Source organism: Amphibalanus amphitrite, unplaced genomic scaffold (assembly GCF_019059575.1).
Source record: "Amphibalanus amphitrite isolate SeventyFive unplaced genomic scaffold, NRLGWU_Aamphi_draft 000422F_arrow, whole genome shotgun sequence".
In the NCBI taxonomy this organism is placed as follows: Eukaryota; Metazoa; Arthropoda; class Thecostraca; order Balanomorpha; family Balanidae; genus Amphibalanus; species Amphibalanus amphitrite.
This window is the reverse complement of record NW_024881916.1, coordinates 332,936-350,688: the sequence shown is the minus strand read 5'-3', so window position 1 is coordinate 350,688 and position 17,753 is coordinate 332,936. Positions and strand designations below refer to the sequence as shown.

Sequence of the window (17,753 nt, the reverse complement as noted above, 5' to 3'; positions counted from 1 at the left end):
AACAATTGAAGTGCTCATCAAGGAGCGTGATTGTTTAAAAGTATTTCGCGCTTTGAATAACTGCGACGCCCCCAAAGCTCTAAAAAGGATGTTTCACCAAAGATCAGACATAACCACTCGAGTGACCCGCCTGGCATGTACCAATCGGCTCCACCTTCCAAAAGTGCGTCTGTCATTACACAACGATCTTTCCCGTACCGAGCCGCAACTGAATGGAATCGACTTCCAATAGAAACTACACAAACAGCGTCAGAAAAAGAATTCAGGAAAAAACTTAGGTGCAAAAACGCGTGAACCATACCAGCTCACTTGCTCAGGGATCGTATCACGGATCGCGTATACTGTGTAATGTGTAGTGTGTACTCTGTGCCTTGCTGTGCGCCATGTAGTGTATGTTACCGTACGTTGCCGTGTACATCTGTGTGGAAATTTGTGTTTACATTACTGCCGTGTACAACTCTACCATGTTTAAAATGTCCTGAAAAACTGTGGGAACACGGACGGACATTTAATGTTAATACAATACAATAATACAATACAATGGACAAAAGGCGGAACGGCTTGGACCTTCCCTCAGGTGAGCTCTGGTGCTAATTAGAGCGGCGCTTATTCTAGCCTGAGCTAATGAGCACTCCGTATTTTATCTCAATTTAGCATGCCGGGGAGTGGATGCTAGTCGTCTGACAGCGTTGAAGAGCTGATATTGAAATTGCGTTTCGCTTTACAACGATCGGCTAAATTTTCGGTGTCGCCTCACCGTCTTTCTGTTTCCAAGCTCGGTGCAGCATGTATTACCACAGTTATGTGGCTCATTGAACAATTGTGTGCTGTGATACCTACACCCCGGGCGCGCATGACAGATATTGCATCTATATTATTTGCTTGGACTTTCCAAGTCAAAGTCTGACTGGTCCCGTCACTGATGACAAGTTGATGTTCGCGTCACATGCGAACTTTAAAGTCTCTGCTGCGTGCACAATATTCACGGCCCTCGTCAACCTCCGGTCTAGCAGCATGGTTTCGCGTTTTTTTTTTTTAGGGGCTCGTTTATGATTTAAGTACCTTGACCTATAGGTTGCACCAACCAAGCAAAACTAACTTCTGAGTTTTTTTAGCTGCATGGGACGGTCTGCTTCCGTCCCCGCCTACCGGTTTCTTTCCCCGTCTGTGCCGTGGACGGTTGCCGGCCGCATCAGCTGCTCATGCCTCGAGGCATTTATCGGCGTCTGGTGCCTGACCGGCACGGCCCGGACGCTAGTCCGGCCGACCTGCCCACTGGGCCCCCGGAGCATTGACCTACTGACCTCTCTCCCGCATGCACACAGTGGGCGATCCGGCCGGTGTAGCCTCGCGAAACCTATCGGCATTCATAACATCCATGTTTTTGAAGCTAGAACCACAATATTTAGGAGCAACCTTCTTGAATATCCAATGAGCATATGTTTTAAATAAGGACTATCTCTTATAGGATTTGTGCTCTGTGGCGAGCTTGCAATTTGCCTAATTGCTGCTCGAATAACGCATGAATACTTTTGAGGGTAGGTCGAAATTTTTGACGGTATGAGCTGGGTAGGACATTGAAATGGTGTGTACCTCCGTAGAAAATTGCTTCCAAACCATTTTTTTATTCAAACGATTATGCCCTACCAATTTATACTTATCATGAAACAGCGTAAATCTCGCCCGGCAAGGCCCCATTTCATAACGTGACCCAAGCAGCGGGTTTGGTTTTTGGTAAATAACTTCGCAAAAAATGGCCGCAGAACCACGATTTTGACATCGTCGTGTTCGCCTCGCTCAGGCGCGTCGAATGGTATACTTTTGTTCAGGTGAGGCCACCGTAAGGTCAACCTGACCTTGACCTCGAGTCAAGGTCAGGTCAGAGGTCTTCAAATCACGAAGTTGGTCGAAGGAGGTCATATCGCATATCATTCGATTCGGCAGGTCTTCCGGAGTCCATTGGTGACCTTGTCGACTCTCTAGCTCAACTTGATCGGGAGTTATTGACGAAAAACTCGTATGACCCTAGTGATGTCATAAATGACGTCATGCAAGGTCAACAATGCAAAAATGCAGCATCAGATCTTGCAAGGATTGCATGAAGTAACGATTCCATGTACTTGAGACAATTGAATATCATTCCTGGCGCCAAAATAACAGTTTTCATATTTCCCCATTGACTTATAGGTGAGGTCACGTGACCAACCTGACTTTATGTGGCATTTAGGAAAAATCTGAGATATACAAGTTGTAAGACCTCTGAAGGACAATAAGTCCTGCACGTCTCACCTCCCTGTGAAAGTTACTCTGGCACTGAGAGCGTTGCAAGGTTGCGACATCTGAGGATCGTGCAGAGGTTCATGTATGACGTCATAGGTCAGTGACCTGACCTGACTTGAAAGTGCGGTTGGTGTCACAAGATCCAGCGTGCATCAAAGGTCAGAGGTATGCCAGGTTGCAGCTCTCTATTGCCTGGGTGTTTTGAGCTATCGCGAAAACACCCTTTGGGGCATTTACCACTTGTGCTCAAGTGCACGAAGCCACGGCCAACCCTTAGAAGAAAAAAGTGTCTGGATGCCAGGGCTGCAAGTGGCTGCAAATTTTCACTGGCTCCCCTAATAGATAGTGTCTTAGTGCATGCGATACAGCATTATTTTCAGTTCATCCTCGTAAAACTTTTTTTTGCTGGGCTTGGTTAATTCAGTGAACGTAATGTTTAGTGGTAGAAAAAAATATAAAAAGTTAACCTAATTACCGACATTTTGAACTGATTTTGTCTACTTGCTTTCTATGGCGGAATCGTCTAAACATCTAAATTTCACTTTCCATGCAAAATGGATGCTCAACACCTAGCAATTTCATCGTTCCGCAAAATATTCAAAGAGCGTAAAAATCGGCTGTGATTATCCCCCTTATGAAGTGTTACCGAGCGCTGTCTTTAACGATACTTTTGTCTACGAAAAAATGTCTCCTGAGCCATGCAAATGCACTAATCGTAATCTTTGATGAATTTTCTGTTGACTAGTATGCGCTGTTTTCCAATTTTCGGAAAAAAAGTGTCTTTGAGGTTTCGCGAGGCTAGACCGGCCCGATCGCCTACACTGAGAAAAAAGTTGACTCTTCCCAGTAGTGGGGGAGAGTTGTCATTTTTGGTTCAGCCAAAACTCTCACTTTGCTCAAAACTCTAGCAAAACTCCACATTTACTCTTACTGTATTCTCCTAAAACTACTTGAATATTCTTTCGACTCTTAGTTAACTCTGTTGAAACCCTTTCAAAACTCCGGAATACTCTTGTGACTCTTAATAAATTCTTCCATGACACGCCCAGAACTCTGGAACAACCCTGGTGACTCCTACAAAATGCTTCGATGCTCTCTTTAAACTCCTTTGTAACCCTTCCAAAGATCCCTTTCCAGGCCCGACTCTTTAAAACTCTCACAAAACTCTACCCGTATCCTGCTAAAACTCTACCCAAACCACACTCGAACTCTTCTTTATTTCCAGCTAAATTCCCCAAAAGCGTTCTCAAAGACGTGCCTAAGAATCCGGAAGAAAACTCAAACAATTTTAAAGTTGAAATGTATTTATTTCCTGAGATTTCGTGTCGCGCGCACAGTCCGACACCAGCGGCGCCCGAACGGCCCGCGCTGTTCGCACCGGCCGGCCGCCAGCGAGCGAGCGAGCGAAGGGGCCGGCGGCGCGACGAAGAGCGCACTCCCGCCCGCCCCCGCCGTCCGCCAACACGGGAAGGCACCAGGAAACGATGGACAGAAAACAGAGAGCGGGAGAACAGCCGCACAAGAAGCCTACGAAACAAAAACGCGCTCTTCCGCTGCTCCAGCGCGCCCGACAGCCGGGCGGCCGGCGAACCACATGGACGTGCCTACGATAGCACATGGGCGCAGCTGCTGGCCGCCCCTTGCGACCGAGAAGCCTTCAAGGCTTCAGCGCACCATATCCTGGATGGCCTTGGCCACGTTTCGGTCCACCGCCTTTTCCACAGGTAGGTCTAGGATATAGCACCGCATGAACCAGCATGTGTTTTTCTGCAGCCGGCCGGTTTTTTGATGAAAGATGAAGAAGGCACACGCCCACAGGGTGAGGGCGTCGACCAGGCTGCCCGCCTCTCCGATGCTGAAGCCCTCCACCCAGACAGTGTACCGTGGCTCCTCCTCTTCATCGTCTTCCTTCTTCACGTGGGGGCGTCGGGGCGCGTCCTCGGGGAGAACATGCTCATACTCCCCCAAGACGCGCAACAGAGTCTCCGCAGCGCTGTCTGAAACACAGAGTCGGTGGTTATAGCAAAAAGATAATGATTGCTAAATAGCGGACATGGGGTTGGATCCCGTGATCTACACCTTTTTACACTCAACTTAAAATAAGTCACATTCAAATTAAAAAAGGTCAAATTCAAATTAAAAAAGGTCACAATCAAATTAAAAAAGATCACACTCAAATTAAAAAAGGTCACATACAAATTAAAAAAGATCACACTCAAATTAAAAAAGCTCACATTTGATTTAAAAAAGGTCACATTCAAATTAAAAAAGGTAACATTCAAATTAAAACTGTATTTCGTTTACCCTTTTCCAGCCATATATTTTGGCAACCGCTTGGCCGATTCATCAGCGGTCTGGAGCATCAGATAGCCCAATCATTTTAAAAACTGAATGACTGTTTTGATGTATCCGGGTAACCGTCCCGGCGCGTGGCTCTCTCTCTCAAATGCCAAATCAGGAGCGTTTAAATGGCTTCGCTCACAAGTCACATATCTTTGCAAGGATTGGAACGTTTATTATGAAACTCATGGCTTGTATAACTATTCTATTTTACTTACCTATATGGGTTCCATGCGGCAATAAATTATCATGTGTCACGGTCGGGGTGCTGTTGCACGTGCGCATGTGTGGGACCCGCTTATGTATCTCGAGAACAACAAGGCCGATTGCACTCAGAGATGTTACACAGATGGGGACCGGCTGTCTGGGTGACTATCATGTCAGTTGCTGTCTCATTTTGCACATGCGCACGTGTTGAGACGAATTTTGCATATCAAGAACGGTTAGGCCGATGGGACTCAAAGCTCGTATGCCGCTAGGGACAGCTATTTGGGTATCCCCTATCCCGTTGTCAGTTAGGGCCTCACTTTGCATATGCGCACGTGCACGCGCAGAGCACTACATATACCTATCAGCCTCCAAACACCCACAGGGCTACATGGACACACATCGAGTACATATAAGTTAAGTGTACCGTGGATACTTAGATTACTCTGCGCATGTGCTGATCCTAACTGAAATCAACGGGATACCCAAATAGCCTGTCCCTAGCGGCATATGAACTTTGAATCCCATCGGCCTAACCGTTCTTGATATGCAAAATTCGTCTCAACACGTGCGCATGTGCAAATTGAGACAGCAACTGACTTGCTAAAATCACCCAGACAGCCGGTCCCCATCTGTGTAACAGCTCTGAGTGCAATCGGCCTTGTTGTTCTCGAGATACATAAGCGGGTCCCGCACATGCGCACGTGCAACAGCACCCCGTCTGTGACACATGATAATTTATTGCCACATGGAACCCATATAGGTAAGTAAAATAGAATAGTTATACAAGCCATGAGTTTCATAATAATCGTTCCAATCCTTGCAAAGATATGTTCTTGTGAGCGAAGCCATTTAAACGCTCCTGATTTGGCATTTGAGAGAGAGAGCCACGCGCCGGGACGGTTACCCGGATACATCAAAACAGCTATTCAGTTTTTAAAATGATTGGGCTATCCAATGATCAGCTCCAGACCGCTGATGAATCGGCCAAGCGGTTGCCAAAATATATGGCTGGAAAAGGGTAAACGAAATACAGTTTTAATTTGAATGTGACCTTTTTTAATTTGAATGTGACCTTTTTTAAATCGAATGTGAGCTTTTTTAATTTGAATGTGGTCTTTTTTAATTTGTATGTGATCTTTTTTAATTTGAGTGTGATCTTTTTTAATTTGATTGTGACCTTTTTTAATTTGAATTTGACCTTTTTTAATTTGAGTGTGACTTATTTTAAGTTGAGTGTAAAAAGGTGTAGATCCGTGACCTCGTCCCAAGGATCTGACTCTTGGGAATGAGACTGGATGTTTCTTGGGGCAGGGGTTGAGAATGGTGGTGGTGGTGGAGGGGGGGGGGGATGCCGTGCGTATCAGCAAATCATTGAAGCGTAGGGCTAGGCAGTGCGTACCCTGCGAGAAGCAAAGAGTGTCATCGATGACTTAACTGTATGAAATGATAGGAACCAGCGAAATGAAGATCACGTTAGTATCTCACTTTCTTCGCAAATACGCGTATATTAAATTAGTTTATAACGTTGCGCTCATGCAGTAATTTTTACTGTATACTGTCAAACGCTCAGCAAAGATAGTATATTCCAAGGTATATTCCTCACCATCGTTGCAAGCATGCATTTTGTTGCAGGCAGCGGCAAGGAAGGGAGCCATCTTCTCCCGACACGCTCGCAGGCACTCGCTTCGGGACTCGGTGGAGCTCCGAAGTCTTAGGTACTCTTCGATGCACTGGAAATGGATACACAGGAAACAAGGATGAATGGAAATGATTATAGGAAATTAATTAAGGTTACCAAGAACTAAATCGGTAAAAGGGTGTTGTCGTCAACATACATCACGTTTCGTCGGAGGGTCACTATATACTCAAAAGACGTGGTATGCACCATTCGAACGGCGACGACGAGACGATTTCAAAAATGTAAAGCTCATGAGAATCGGTGGACTTAAAAAAAGAGATTTTGTTATCGACTTGAACTACTTTACGTCAGAGGCCTTTTCGACTCCTTATATTCATCAAAGGCATGAATATACGGATTTTGCCGATAACTCAAAAACGGCGTACGATATCGTCACGAAACTTGCAGTACCTTTTTTACAACAATTTTACACATCGTGTGCAAATTTTAGCCAAATCCGACGGAAATTTTTCGAAAAAATCACGGTTTTGTGACGTCACTACACGCGATTTTCGTCCAAAATCAGCCCAATGTTCAAGCAGCTTCTACGCGTTCAATTTTAAAGCGATTTCAAGTTTGCAAACGTCAAAACATGCAAAATGTTAACGTCTACAAAATGGCTATCTCGATTTTTCAAAATTTTGAGTTTTTGACCCCCAAATTTGGAAAAAACAAAATTTTCGGGAGATTACATATAAAATCCAGAATTTTCAAAATTTTCAAAAAACCGAACTATATGTGTGAGAAGTAGGTGTGGACTATACACATTCCAAATTTCAAGTCAATCGGTCAAAAAATGGCATTGGGATCGTCCAAAAACTTAGTGAATGTCCCTCACAAAAAGTTTGAAATTTGATTTTTGGAAAAACTATACAACTTAGGGGAATACAATGGCACCAAAATGTTCCCCGTAAAATTCTGCATCCAATAGACCCTTTTTTGGTGAAAATCAAAAATTTTAAAATTTGACTTTTTGACCTTGATTTTTTGGCTTTTTTTTAAACCGCACAACTTAGGAAAGTAAAAATTGCACCAAAATGTTCCCCGTAAAATTCTGCATCGAATAGACCCCTTTTTTGGTGAAAATGAAAATTTTGAAAATTTGACCTCGTTTGACCTTGACCTTATCTGAATTCTTAGTTTCACTTCAATTGTAGTGGAGTGGACTTTTAGGGGCAATATCTGTTGAAACTGCTTACTTGGAAGCTTTTGGATAGAAAATATGGGCCGCCCAAGCAAAAATCATGATTTGACCTTAAATGTGACCTTGACCTGACATTTGACCTTTTAAAGCAAATGTTAAGCACTCATCAGCACCTTCTCATTGCGAGCTTTCGATTGCCCCCTTCCGTTTGCTTCTACGGCCATTCGTTTTTGAGTTAGCAGGGGGGGGGTAAATATTACCCCCCCCCCCCCAGCGCCGCGCGTTCGGCTGGAGACCCCAGCGCCGCGCGGGTTAACGTGTCTTCATTTTGTGATAACTTGACGCGGTACCGATGATGCCGTCGAAAGCCACGATTTTTTAAAGAAAAAAGTTGCATTTGGGTATTATCGGACATCGACAGGGTAATATCGACGGGGCATTCAAACATTGCCTGGGGTGGTAAAAGCATGTTCTTATCGTCTAATCTGCTCCCCAGACTTTTCTGCTCTATCATCGTGCCTTCCGAGAAGTTTAATGTGACCCGCGCCTTACTCTGGATATTTTGACATTAACATGTGTTTTTCCATAGGGCTAATATCGGACACTTGTAGCAACATGGAAATGGGGTGGCTATAGAGCAACAGAAATGTCACGTGTCATCAGTGACAACAAAAATCAACAGATAAATGTTCATTTTAACGGAGAAGTGCCACTTCATATGCAGGACCACTGGTAACATGTGAAAACTTGATATCCATTCAGGAAATTGTTACCAGCGGAAATTGGCAAAACTGGAAACATTTATCATTGCTTACCACGTGACCCAAGGTGGCCCGTGGATGTAAAAATGGAACTTACGCGCTGCCTTTTATCAAAATAAAATATTTCCTTGGACAATGAGGACCCGGTTTAGAAAAAAAACATGGTGTCCGGAATTACCTGCTGGCCGATATTACCCAAAGTTCCCCTACTCTTGTCAGAGTGAACACAAACATTATCATCGCGCGTAATTGTCACGAATGTCGATAATTCTTCGCTTGGCCGGCTTGGACCAGGCCTGGGCCGCCCCTACCGGCTCACCGACCTCACGCGTCCGGCCCGGCCGAGGGTCTCGTATGGTGACGCCGGAAGATAGCGTTGTATGTGAAGCATATCGCTCTCAGGTTCTCATAAGATCAGAAAAAAATAACATCTCTGCTTTAATCGCATCATGTTCAAATTTGCATTTGTTCTAAGCAATCTTGCCATTCCTCACGCCCGTATTTATGAAGTGCACTGGGGAATGCTGTCGGAGACTGTATCTACCGTATATGGCGCCTGGGTCCGATCTTATCAAGTGGCGTGAATCGGATTGGTCGCACTGGCCGAGCTTTACTTGCAGTTAATCGGTAGCAAATATTATAGCTTTGTGTACGAGCGCGACAAAATTCACAGAGTGTCCGAGACGAAGTCGAGGTCACAAAGTGTGAATTTTGAAGCGCGAGTACACAAAACGATTTATTTTACAGCTGCGGCCATTGAACCAGACAAAAATTAATTCGTTTGTGGCCGGTTGAATGACCCTGAGATAGAGTTTCACATACAAAACGTCATGGTCATGGTCATGTGACGTCAGAGGAAAAAGTTTTTTTCATATCAGAAAAATCACCATTTTCGAACAAGAACGCGGTGGTGTCCTGCGGACACTGTCCGCAAAATTGTAAAAAAATAATTGTCAAACAGTTCAAACGCTCCGTGCGGTAATTTTTCTCAAGAATTTCCATTTTAATTGTAACATTCATAATAAGCGGCCAGAAATGCATCTGAAACTCACCAGAAATGAAACACTTTCGGTATGTTAAAAACGTAGCCAAACGGATCACCAGGGCTGTGCTTGACTTATGAGTCATGAGTCAAATTTGACTCAGGCAGCCAAACTTGGGATTTGAATTCAGTCAGAGTAGAGTCAATGAGGAAAATGAAGCCTTGGGTTGAGTCAGAGTTGAATCGCCTGGATTGTCACATGAGTCAGAGGCCATGGTCAGAGGCAAGTCAGTCCAAAAATATGAGTCAAGCACAACTCTGCGGGCCACCCTAGCACTATCCAACTATTTGTTCCAAACTGGGACACGATAGCAATTCGATGAGAATGCTGATCATGAGGGTCATGAAAAAAATTCTCAATAATTTTTTTTCAGTCAATAGCCCTCACCTGTTCAAACGTGAATAGCGCCGGGAACCGGCGCTTCAAAGCCGCCATGGTCATGCCGCGCCGTCCTTTCGTCCCCAGCAGTTCCTGTCTGCGGCGAGGGAACGTGCTGATCATCAGCTCATGAGTGTCAGCATTCTTGTCAAACTTCATTAGATTGATCAGCCCCTCATCAGTCGTTGCAGTGTTGACCACCGGTAGGTTGTAGTTAGGCAGTTTCGCCACCGTTACTTGGCGATACTGCTGTCGCTTCTTTGAGCGCTCTTCCCGGAACTCGACGACCGACGGGCTGACGGAGCGCTTACGCATATTCCTGAATTTGATGTTAAGCTTTCGCGTTAGCTGCATCTGCAAGGAAAAAAATTTGTTCGAAATCTGCAATAAACAAGCAGATTCTTCTGATACAGTTGGGGAGGGAGGGGGAAAGAGGAGAGGGATGGGGAGGAAAGAGAATATGGAAGGGAAGAGGGAGAAAGAAGAAAGGGAATTGGCAACTGTAGCAAGAACTTTACTTTAACAAGAATTAAACAACTTTAACAAGAATCCACTTTTCATTATTTTTCACTCCGACGTCATATTTTCAATCAACCAATTAAGGTTTCGTGACAGTCGACTACCACTTACGTCACAGCTTGCCTTGCGAAAACCCCTTGAGAAATTCTAAAAACTTTTCTCCGGGATCCTGCATTGAAATGCATAGAAAAAGTAGAGGAATAATTCTCAAATTATCACACATATTTTACATTACAAATAATGAATGAAAACGGTATCCAGAATGCATCTGGAATGCGTCAGTGAAATAAATTCAAGGTTCAACATATTTAGCAGGTGAAATGTGTACGAATGTTTTGGTCACTTATGCAACGAATCTAGCGATATAGGGAATATTAAAACAAGCACTAATAAGCACCACTTTCCCGCTAGATTTGAGCTTTAAATGCTTCTTATATTCATGTCGGGGCTTCTTGTGAACAAACCGTGGTGGTTTTCCGGGGTTTTCGAACCTTGGCGTCACAACTGCTATCTCAGTTTGATTTCTCATTTCTCATGTTAAAGGTGGGACGTTTCCTTTAAAGCCTTTCGCGATACACTAACTGTTAAGAAAGCAACAAAGAAGTGAATAATGGTACAAGTGTATTAAAGTAAATATTTACCATGTATTCAATTTGTGAAAGATTATACATACTTTTTCAAATAATGTACTTATTATGTTTTCTACAACTGAAGATGCTGTTTAATGTATGTACCAGACATGTGCTTGGATCCGGAAAAATGGATCTGAGATCTGATCCCATGGATCCCGATCCGAGATCCATTCAGATCATAGATCCAACCCCTCAATTTTGTCGAGAGATCTACTGGGATCATAGATCTGACCCTTCAATTTTGTCGCTAGATCCACTCGGATCATAGATCTGGCTCCCCAATTTTGTCGTGAGATCCATTGGGATCATAGCTCATAGGTGCTCTAAAATGTTAACAACTTTCTTTCATAAAAAGTTATGAATACCAAAGTATGGCTAGAAACAAACAATCTTATACAAAGGCCATATTAGTAAAGGCATCCAGTTACATTATGCAGAATACAAAATAAAGGAGGCTCATGACGGTCACAACTTGAGAGAATTGAGTGACATGAAGATTGTTCACATACCAACAGAAAAGTTTGCATTAACAATTAACATAGAGGTAAGTCAAAGTAATGACTAATGAACAATACATTACTAGGCACCTACCACATCACAATTCATGTTAGAATCTACATAATGATATTGATAAGACAATCTTGCATTAGACAACCATGAGGCTTTCCAGTTTACGGCTAACACAATTGATTGATAAACAATAAAAGATGATACTGACACATGTGGCTTGGTTAGGTAAAGGTATTTCAATCTATTGAAAGAAATATTTGATAAAATAAACTGAGATATAAACAAAAGTATAAAAATATTCAACAGCCTGCGGAAGCGATGGGAAGCGAAATATCAATTGTAATGGCCTTGGATATTTACCGTAAAATTATTATTCAGTATCTAAATAGAACTCGTGACGTCATTTCAAATAACAAATGAGCTTAGCGTTCTACCTTCGAGTATAATGAAAATAAATAAAAAATCAAACTGGAAATGCAAAAGTCTGGAGTTTTTTTCAAAAGGATGTTCAGTTTTTTTCTGCCTCACATGATTTTACGATACGATTGTTTGTGAATATCATCTTTGTAGCGTTGAATTTAATGACGTAAACGTAAGCTGAAACGGTATTACATGGCCCTGAGCCGGGTGTGCGCCTTGCATCTTTATTTTATTCACTTTTCAAAAGAATCACAATATCTTACGTCATTAGTTTGAAGGGCCTATTACGGGGAATCTTTTGGAATCATTACGGATTTAGTCAAATTGAGATTTTTCATTGGTCAAACGATAATGACGTAATAAAACAATATTACCAAAACGTGAGCTGTGAATTTCGTTTGTCTTTTTTTGGGAGGTTCTCTCATAACGAAAGCACAGCATGGCACCACACGTGGCACGATGCCAAAAGTAGGTAATCTGAAGAAGTTGATGCCATTTTTGAACTTGTATTTTTATTAGGAAAGTATTAGAGGTTGGTTGCTATTCTTACTAAATCGAAATTGTGTTGCACATACTAATAGCTCATACGAACATTCTGGATTCGGATTTCATACCTGGCAGAAGTGGATTGCTGGATTATTTTTAACAAAACTGACCTATTTGGCTTCCAGGTTTGATTTCCTTACATCTGTCCATAGGCGGCGGAACAGGGGGGGGGGGGGGCACCAGGGTACAGTGCCCCCCATATATTTTGACATTTTAACATTAGCCCTACTGGCGTTGCATGGAAAAAATGGGACCAAAATGAAAATCTGCAGTGCCCCGCTGCCACTGCATCTGTCTGTACTGTTTGTTCATTGAATTAAAGTGGCTGTAGCTTGTTGATAAGATTGCTGTTATGAAAAAGTAACAATTGGTCAAAAAAAGTAACAATGTGCATGTTCTTGGTTTATTTTAAATGTAGTACAAATGTTGTTGATTTAAATTCAAATTTCATGATGATACCTAATGATTACAACTGGTCTTAACCATGTCCACAAGTGACAATTCTCAATTGTATTGCACTGTTAGGTGTACAATTATGTAGGATAAGGGTTTCATTGGCTACATGTTGTCGTGAGATCCATACAAATCATAGGTCCTCCACAATTTTTTGCCCGCTGGATCCACAGAGATCATAGATCCGACTCCTAAATTTTGTCGAGAGATCCATTCGGATCATAGATCCAACCCCTGAATTTTGTCGAGAGATCCACTCGGAGCATAGATCCAACCCCTCTATTTTGTCGAGAGATCCACTGAGATCATAGATCCAGCTCTCGGATCCATGCACATGTCTGGTATGTACTATGTACCCAGTCAGTCTCTCAACAAAATTCATGCCTGGATCTCTTGACAAAATCAATGCCTGGATTTCTGATCCCAGTGTATATCTTGACAAAATGCTTGGGTCGGATCTATGATCTCTTATGATCCCGGATCCAAACCCCTGGGATCAGATCAAAGATCATGATCCCGGGATCATCTCCCATGTCTGGTTGGAAAATCTGAGGACCAGTTTCCAGCATGGGTGTCAGCATGGTCCGATGGGCAATGACTGGAGGGGACAATCATGGTCCATTTCAAGACCATTCTTTCCATGCAATGCTAATAGGCATTATGTTCAAAATGAAAAGCAGGGCAAAATGTTCTCTGCATTACAAGTCATGCTGACGACCCCGGTTTTGGGTAGGAACAGTCATACGGGGTGACTCCGATTTTCAAGGTGACTGATACAGGGTCGTGAGGTGAAGTGTAGAATGTAGATGGTTGTTGTCAGTGTCCCAAAATTGCACTTTGGCTTTGTGTCAGAGTGGAAAATTTGAGCCCGAAAAGGCCAATGAGAGTGGAAAATGGGAAGCAAAACGTGGGACCTGAATTTGATAAATGAGGGAAAAACTTAACGAATTCAGTGCGAATTCAGTGCTACGGCACTGGGCTTGGGTGTTATTTCACTCACTTATGCGAAAATACCATTTGGGAGTGAGAAAATCACTTCGAAACTCATATGCAAGAGTGGAAAATAATTCGCCATTGGGTGTCGTCTCCCACCCAAATCAACATATTTTGGGACACTGGTTGTTGTCCATCTCAGTTGGTGAAACTATGGCCATCTGTTTTATTTTTGGAAGCTTCTATTTTTAGGTACGCTCTTCCAAAAATGAAAAGGCATTTTCCAAATATAGGGACGCTTCTTCTATTAATAGGGAGGGAAATGACATTTTCCAATAAAACCAGACCTTCGCCAATATTAAATCAATTTTGCCCATTGCAACTTACCTTATTGATAAAGCATTTGTTACTTATCAAGAATTAAATCACCTAAACTACAAATAAAATCACCTGTTTTGCTACGCGTCAATCACCCTGGTCATGCGGCCAGTTAGTCGCCCATGGCAGCATTGAAAGTGCCCAGATGGTCCAAATGTAGGTACCTACCTAAATTCCATTATTTATTATTCTTCTTATTTATTATTCCATTAATTATATTCCAACTAGAAATGTCGGCCGCTAACGTTGATCTTCTGTGAAGTCACAAATTGTGACGTAGTGGCTTTGTGACGTATAGTTTACAATATCTGTGCACTAGGTACCTATCTAGCCGAAGTGAGCCGAAGTTCACTTCACACTGTTTTTTAGGGACCACTCAAGAAGCTTTCAAAATTCAGTCAGGCGCACTGTGGTAATTCCGTCCATTTATAGAAACGTTGCTATATTTGGAAACGATGATCCATATATAGAAACGCTTGTTCCAAATATGGAAAGGCTACGTTTCTATATTTGGAAACGGTAGGTGCACGCTCACCTGTTTGACAGCGAGCGCAAGCCCCTGCAAAAAAGCGCATTAAGTGGTTACCACCAATGGAAAGCCAGCATTCTGTTCTAAAAATTCAATAATGGCCTACGGTGATTCAATGTTGGCCTTGGAAATGCGACGAAGTTTTCTGTATAAATGGTGAAGAGGATGGACTGAAACAGTCTATATAATTTGAGAGAATGAATAAGAGAAAAACTTTCATTAAGGTTTCCCTTCAAATATGACGTCCAGAACCTGATTTGGGCTGATTTTTGGCAGAATATTGGCTAATTTGGGCTAAATAGATGTTTTAAGTTTTGGCGAAATTGACGTGTCATTTTCACCTGAGTGCTTCCTTGTTGCCACTAGATGACATTCCACCATCTAGAAAGTTATATAACGCATCTTGCTTTAAAATAAATCGTCCGGAATGATCGGTGCTTCTGAGCGTTTCCATTTATGGAACGCAGCGTTTCTATATTTGGAAACGTTTCCAAATATAGCAACGTTTCTATAAATGGACCAGAATTACCACAGTGCGCCTGACTGAAATGGAAGAGATGACCACAGTTTCACCAACTGATCTAAAATCAATGTCCAAATTAAAATTGATTAGAACCACATTTGAGAAGCACCACTCACTATCATCACAGAGTAACCCGCACTGGTATGCATCAGTCACCCTGAAAATCGGATTCACCCCGCATGACGGAATTGCCTTACCTTGTCATTATACCATGTGACCATGCCCTCCATTGCATTGCTTAAAAGAGATATAGACTGCATAAGTTTTATTTTTGATACTGATATCAAAATCTGCAATATTTTTTCAGTCTGGCAATATCAGACAAAAGCAGGATAGCCACAAGGCAAAATGCTCACGAGAGTTTAACAAAATTTGTGAGCAAATAGGCAAAAGACACCAATGCCAACTGTTACTAACTTCTTCAAAATATAGATAACATACAGTAACAGTAATCGAGCAAACTTACTTGTCCAGGAACAACATAAAACCACTTCAACTTCCTCAGTTCAAGTTCAAGTTCCGACCTTGGTTCCGACCGCTTCTTGCACCCTTCGAAAGAAAGATGGCAGCCGACAGCGGAAATAAAATGGCTACCATATTCTTCCAAAATTCCTTCAAACTTCTTTGAAAACTCTGACAGTTGATCTCCCAGCGTATTCAGAGTTTCGTAAGAGCTCTAGGGGAATATTTCAGAGTATTTTGAACAGAATCTAAGAAGAGTATGCAAATGACTCTGCCAAACATCTCGCGCAAAGCTTGCAACATCTCAGGGAGGGATACTTGTGGAATAGAAGCAGAATTCATTGGCGAGTATGCGGAATATTCTACTAGTTTTTGTCGTACCTTCAGTGGATTAAAGGCGGTACAGAGTTAACTTTTTTCTCAGTGTACCGTGGCATGGGGCGAGTCGCATTGACCAGATTCGGGCGCAGATACCTCAGTGAGTGATGGGCAAACAACTTACAGCTATTGCAGCAGACTGGCATGAAATATTTCGACGGATACATATGAGTACATATGAGTTTTCCGCCGCTACATTGGCGTCTCGGTGCATCGCTTGCGTCAACCTCTATTGTCTCCGGTCGTTTTTGCAAAAAAAAAAAAACTTCGGTAACACAAAGTAACCTTGGGTAACACGACTCAATTTGCATTGCTGCCTCAGTACAGTGCTCGCTTAACGCTTGGGCCCCGTTCGTCTATGGTTTGCCTTTTTCTCTAACGAAATGAGCAGAAATACGCGTCACTTGGCAATATTATTCCATTAGCAGTCAAGTTCCGGTGGTCTCCTACACACAAGGCAGCTTGACGCATTAGATGCTGCCTTTTCTGGCATGAGACAGTGACACAAAGGCCTCTCAGTTGCACTGGCTCAGGACAAAATTGATTTTTCTCCGGCCATGCCAAGTGTTACCGGCTATTATATATAGAGTACGCCATGTTGGCACGCCACATGCCACAATTTTAGGTAACACAAGTTGGCTTGTTTGTCCGGTCGTTTATCGGCATTGCCGTTTCTTTCGTTTTAAACGGCAGACTATGTAAAGAAAATGCTGTATTAACTTCGACTTTTCCGTCGTTTATATAAGCCATAAGAGCTGCGTTGCCGTCTCAGTACATAGCCAGTCTCGGCTCTGGTCGTCTCCGGTGCTGCGGTTCAGATGAACGCGAGCAAAACTGTGCAAAACTGCGTTTTCTGGAATTTAGTAGCACGCATTTCACACTGCGTCGCCGTCTGTGAATAACTTGTTTAGGCTACGGTTGCGCCAGAGTCCGGAGTTACCGCCTTGTTAAAGTGACCATCCCACCTTAACATTAGTTTTGAGTTGAGATAGCCAAATTGGTGGCCATGGCCTGAAAATACCGGCTTGGGCACTCACAACATCGAAAAATGCTTTAATTCGGAGAGTTGGAAGTTCAAACTTGCAGTTGTCGGATTCTAAGGGGCTAATGCACTGGAATGTCCCCTTAGAATTTGTGACGTCAGCGGAGATCTAACGATTTTTAAATCTTAGACTAAAACCATCGTTAACACGTGGTCGTATACACTGCTTTGCGCGCAACGTCTGCCGCAGTTCGAGGCTGCCAAATCTTTGCTTCCAAATAAGTCGCTAGGAACAGCGGAGATCCCAAAAAGTAAACAAAAGTAAAAGCCTAATATCGTGAAAACCAGTGAATATTTTTCGGTGAAATTTGGTAGATATTCATTTTTGATCTTTCCGAGCCAAGGGACATCACTTTTATGCCAATTCATTAACTTTGTTGAAGGTGGAAGGTCCCTTTAATGGCAAACGAGTGAAATACGTAATACTGGTCAAATTTCCGTAACATATTTCACAGCCGCGTTGTCGGCTTCGTGCAGAGTCAGTCTCGGCTCCGGTCGTCTCCGGTGCTGCGCTTCAGTGGAGCGCGCGTTCAGGGGGTACAAATCAGGGCAACAACATACATAGCCGGGAGCAAGTTATGCACTGCGACGACA

General features: G+C 42.9%; 2 protein-coding genes across 4 annotated transcripts in view; both read right to left on the bottom strand.

The window, feature by feature from the left end:
• LOC122391115 (cytochrome b-c1 complex subunit 6, mitochondrial-like) overlaps positions 1-17,753 on the bottom strand; it is an 82,822-nt gene that overhangs the window by 23,433 nt on the left and 41,636 nt on the right. The gene's annotated exons all lie outside the window — the stretch shown is intronic.
• Positions 3,506-15,823, bottom strand: LOC122391114. Of its 3 annotated transcripts, none has more exons than XR_006258280.1 (2): positions 15,744-15,823; positions 3,506-4,277 (listed from the first exon to the last, which is right to left on the bottom strand). XR_006258280.1 is itself a non-coding variant. In XM_043384777.1 (2 exons), exons 1-2 carry the CDS (start codon positions 6,483-6,485, stop codon positions 3,946-3,948), a joined length of 384 nt encoding a protein of 127 aa, XP_043240712.1. In that variant the 5' UTR covers positions 6,486-6,768; the 3' UTR covers positions 3,548-3,945. The 3 variants fall into 3 exon arrangements, 2 of the variants coding, with proteins under 2 accessions (XP_043240712.1, XP_043240711.1); XM_043384777.1 differs by lacking the exon at positions 15,744-15,823 and adding an exon at positions 6,434-6,768 and having other exon boundaries at positions 3,548-4,277; XM_043384776.1 differs by lacking the exon at positions 15,744-15,823 and adding an exon at positions 9,844-10,395 and having other exon boundaries at positions 3,550-4,277.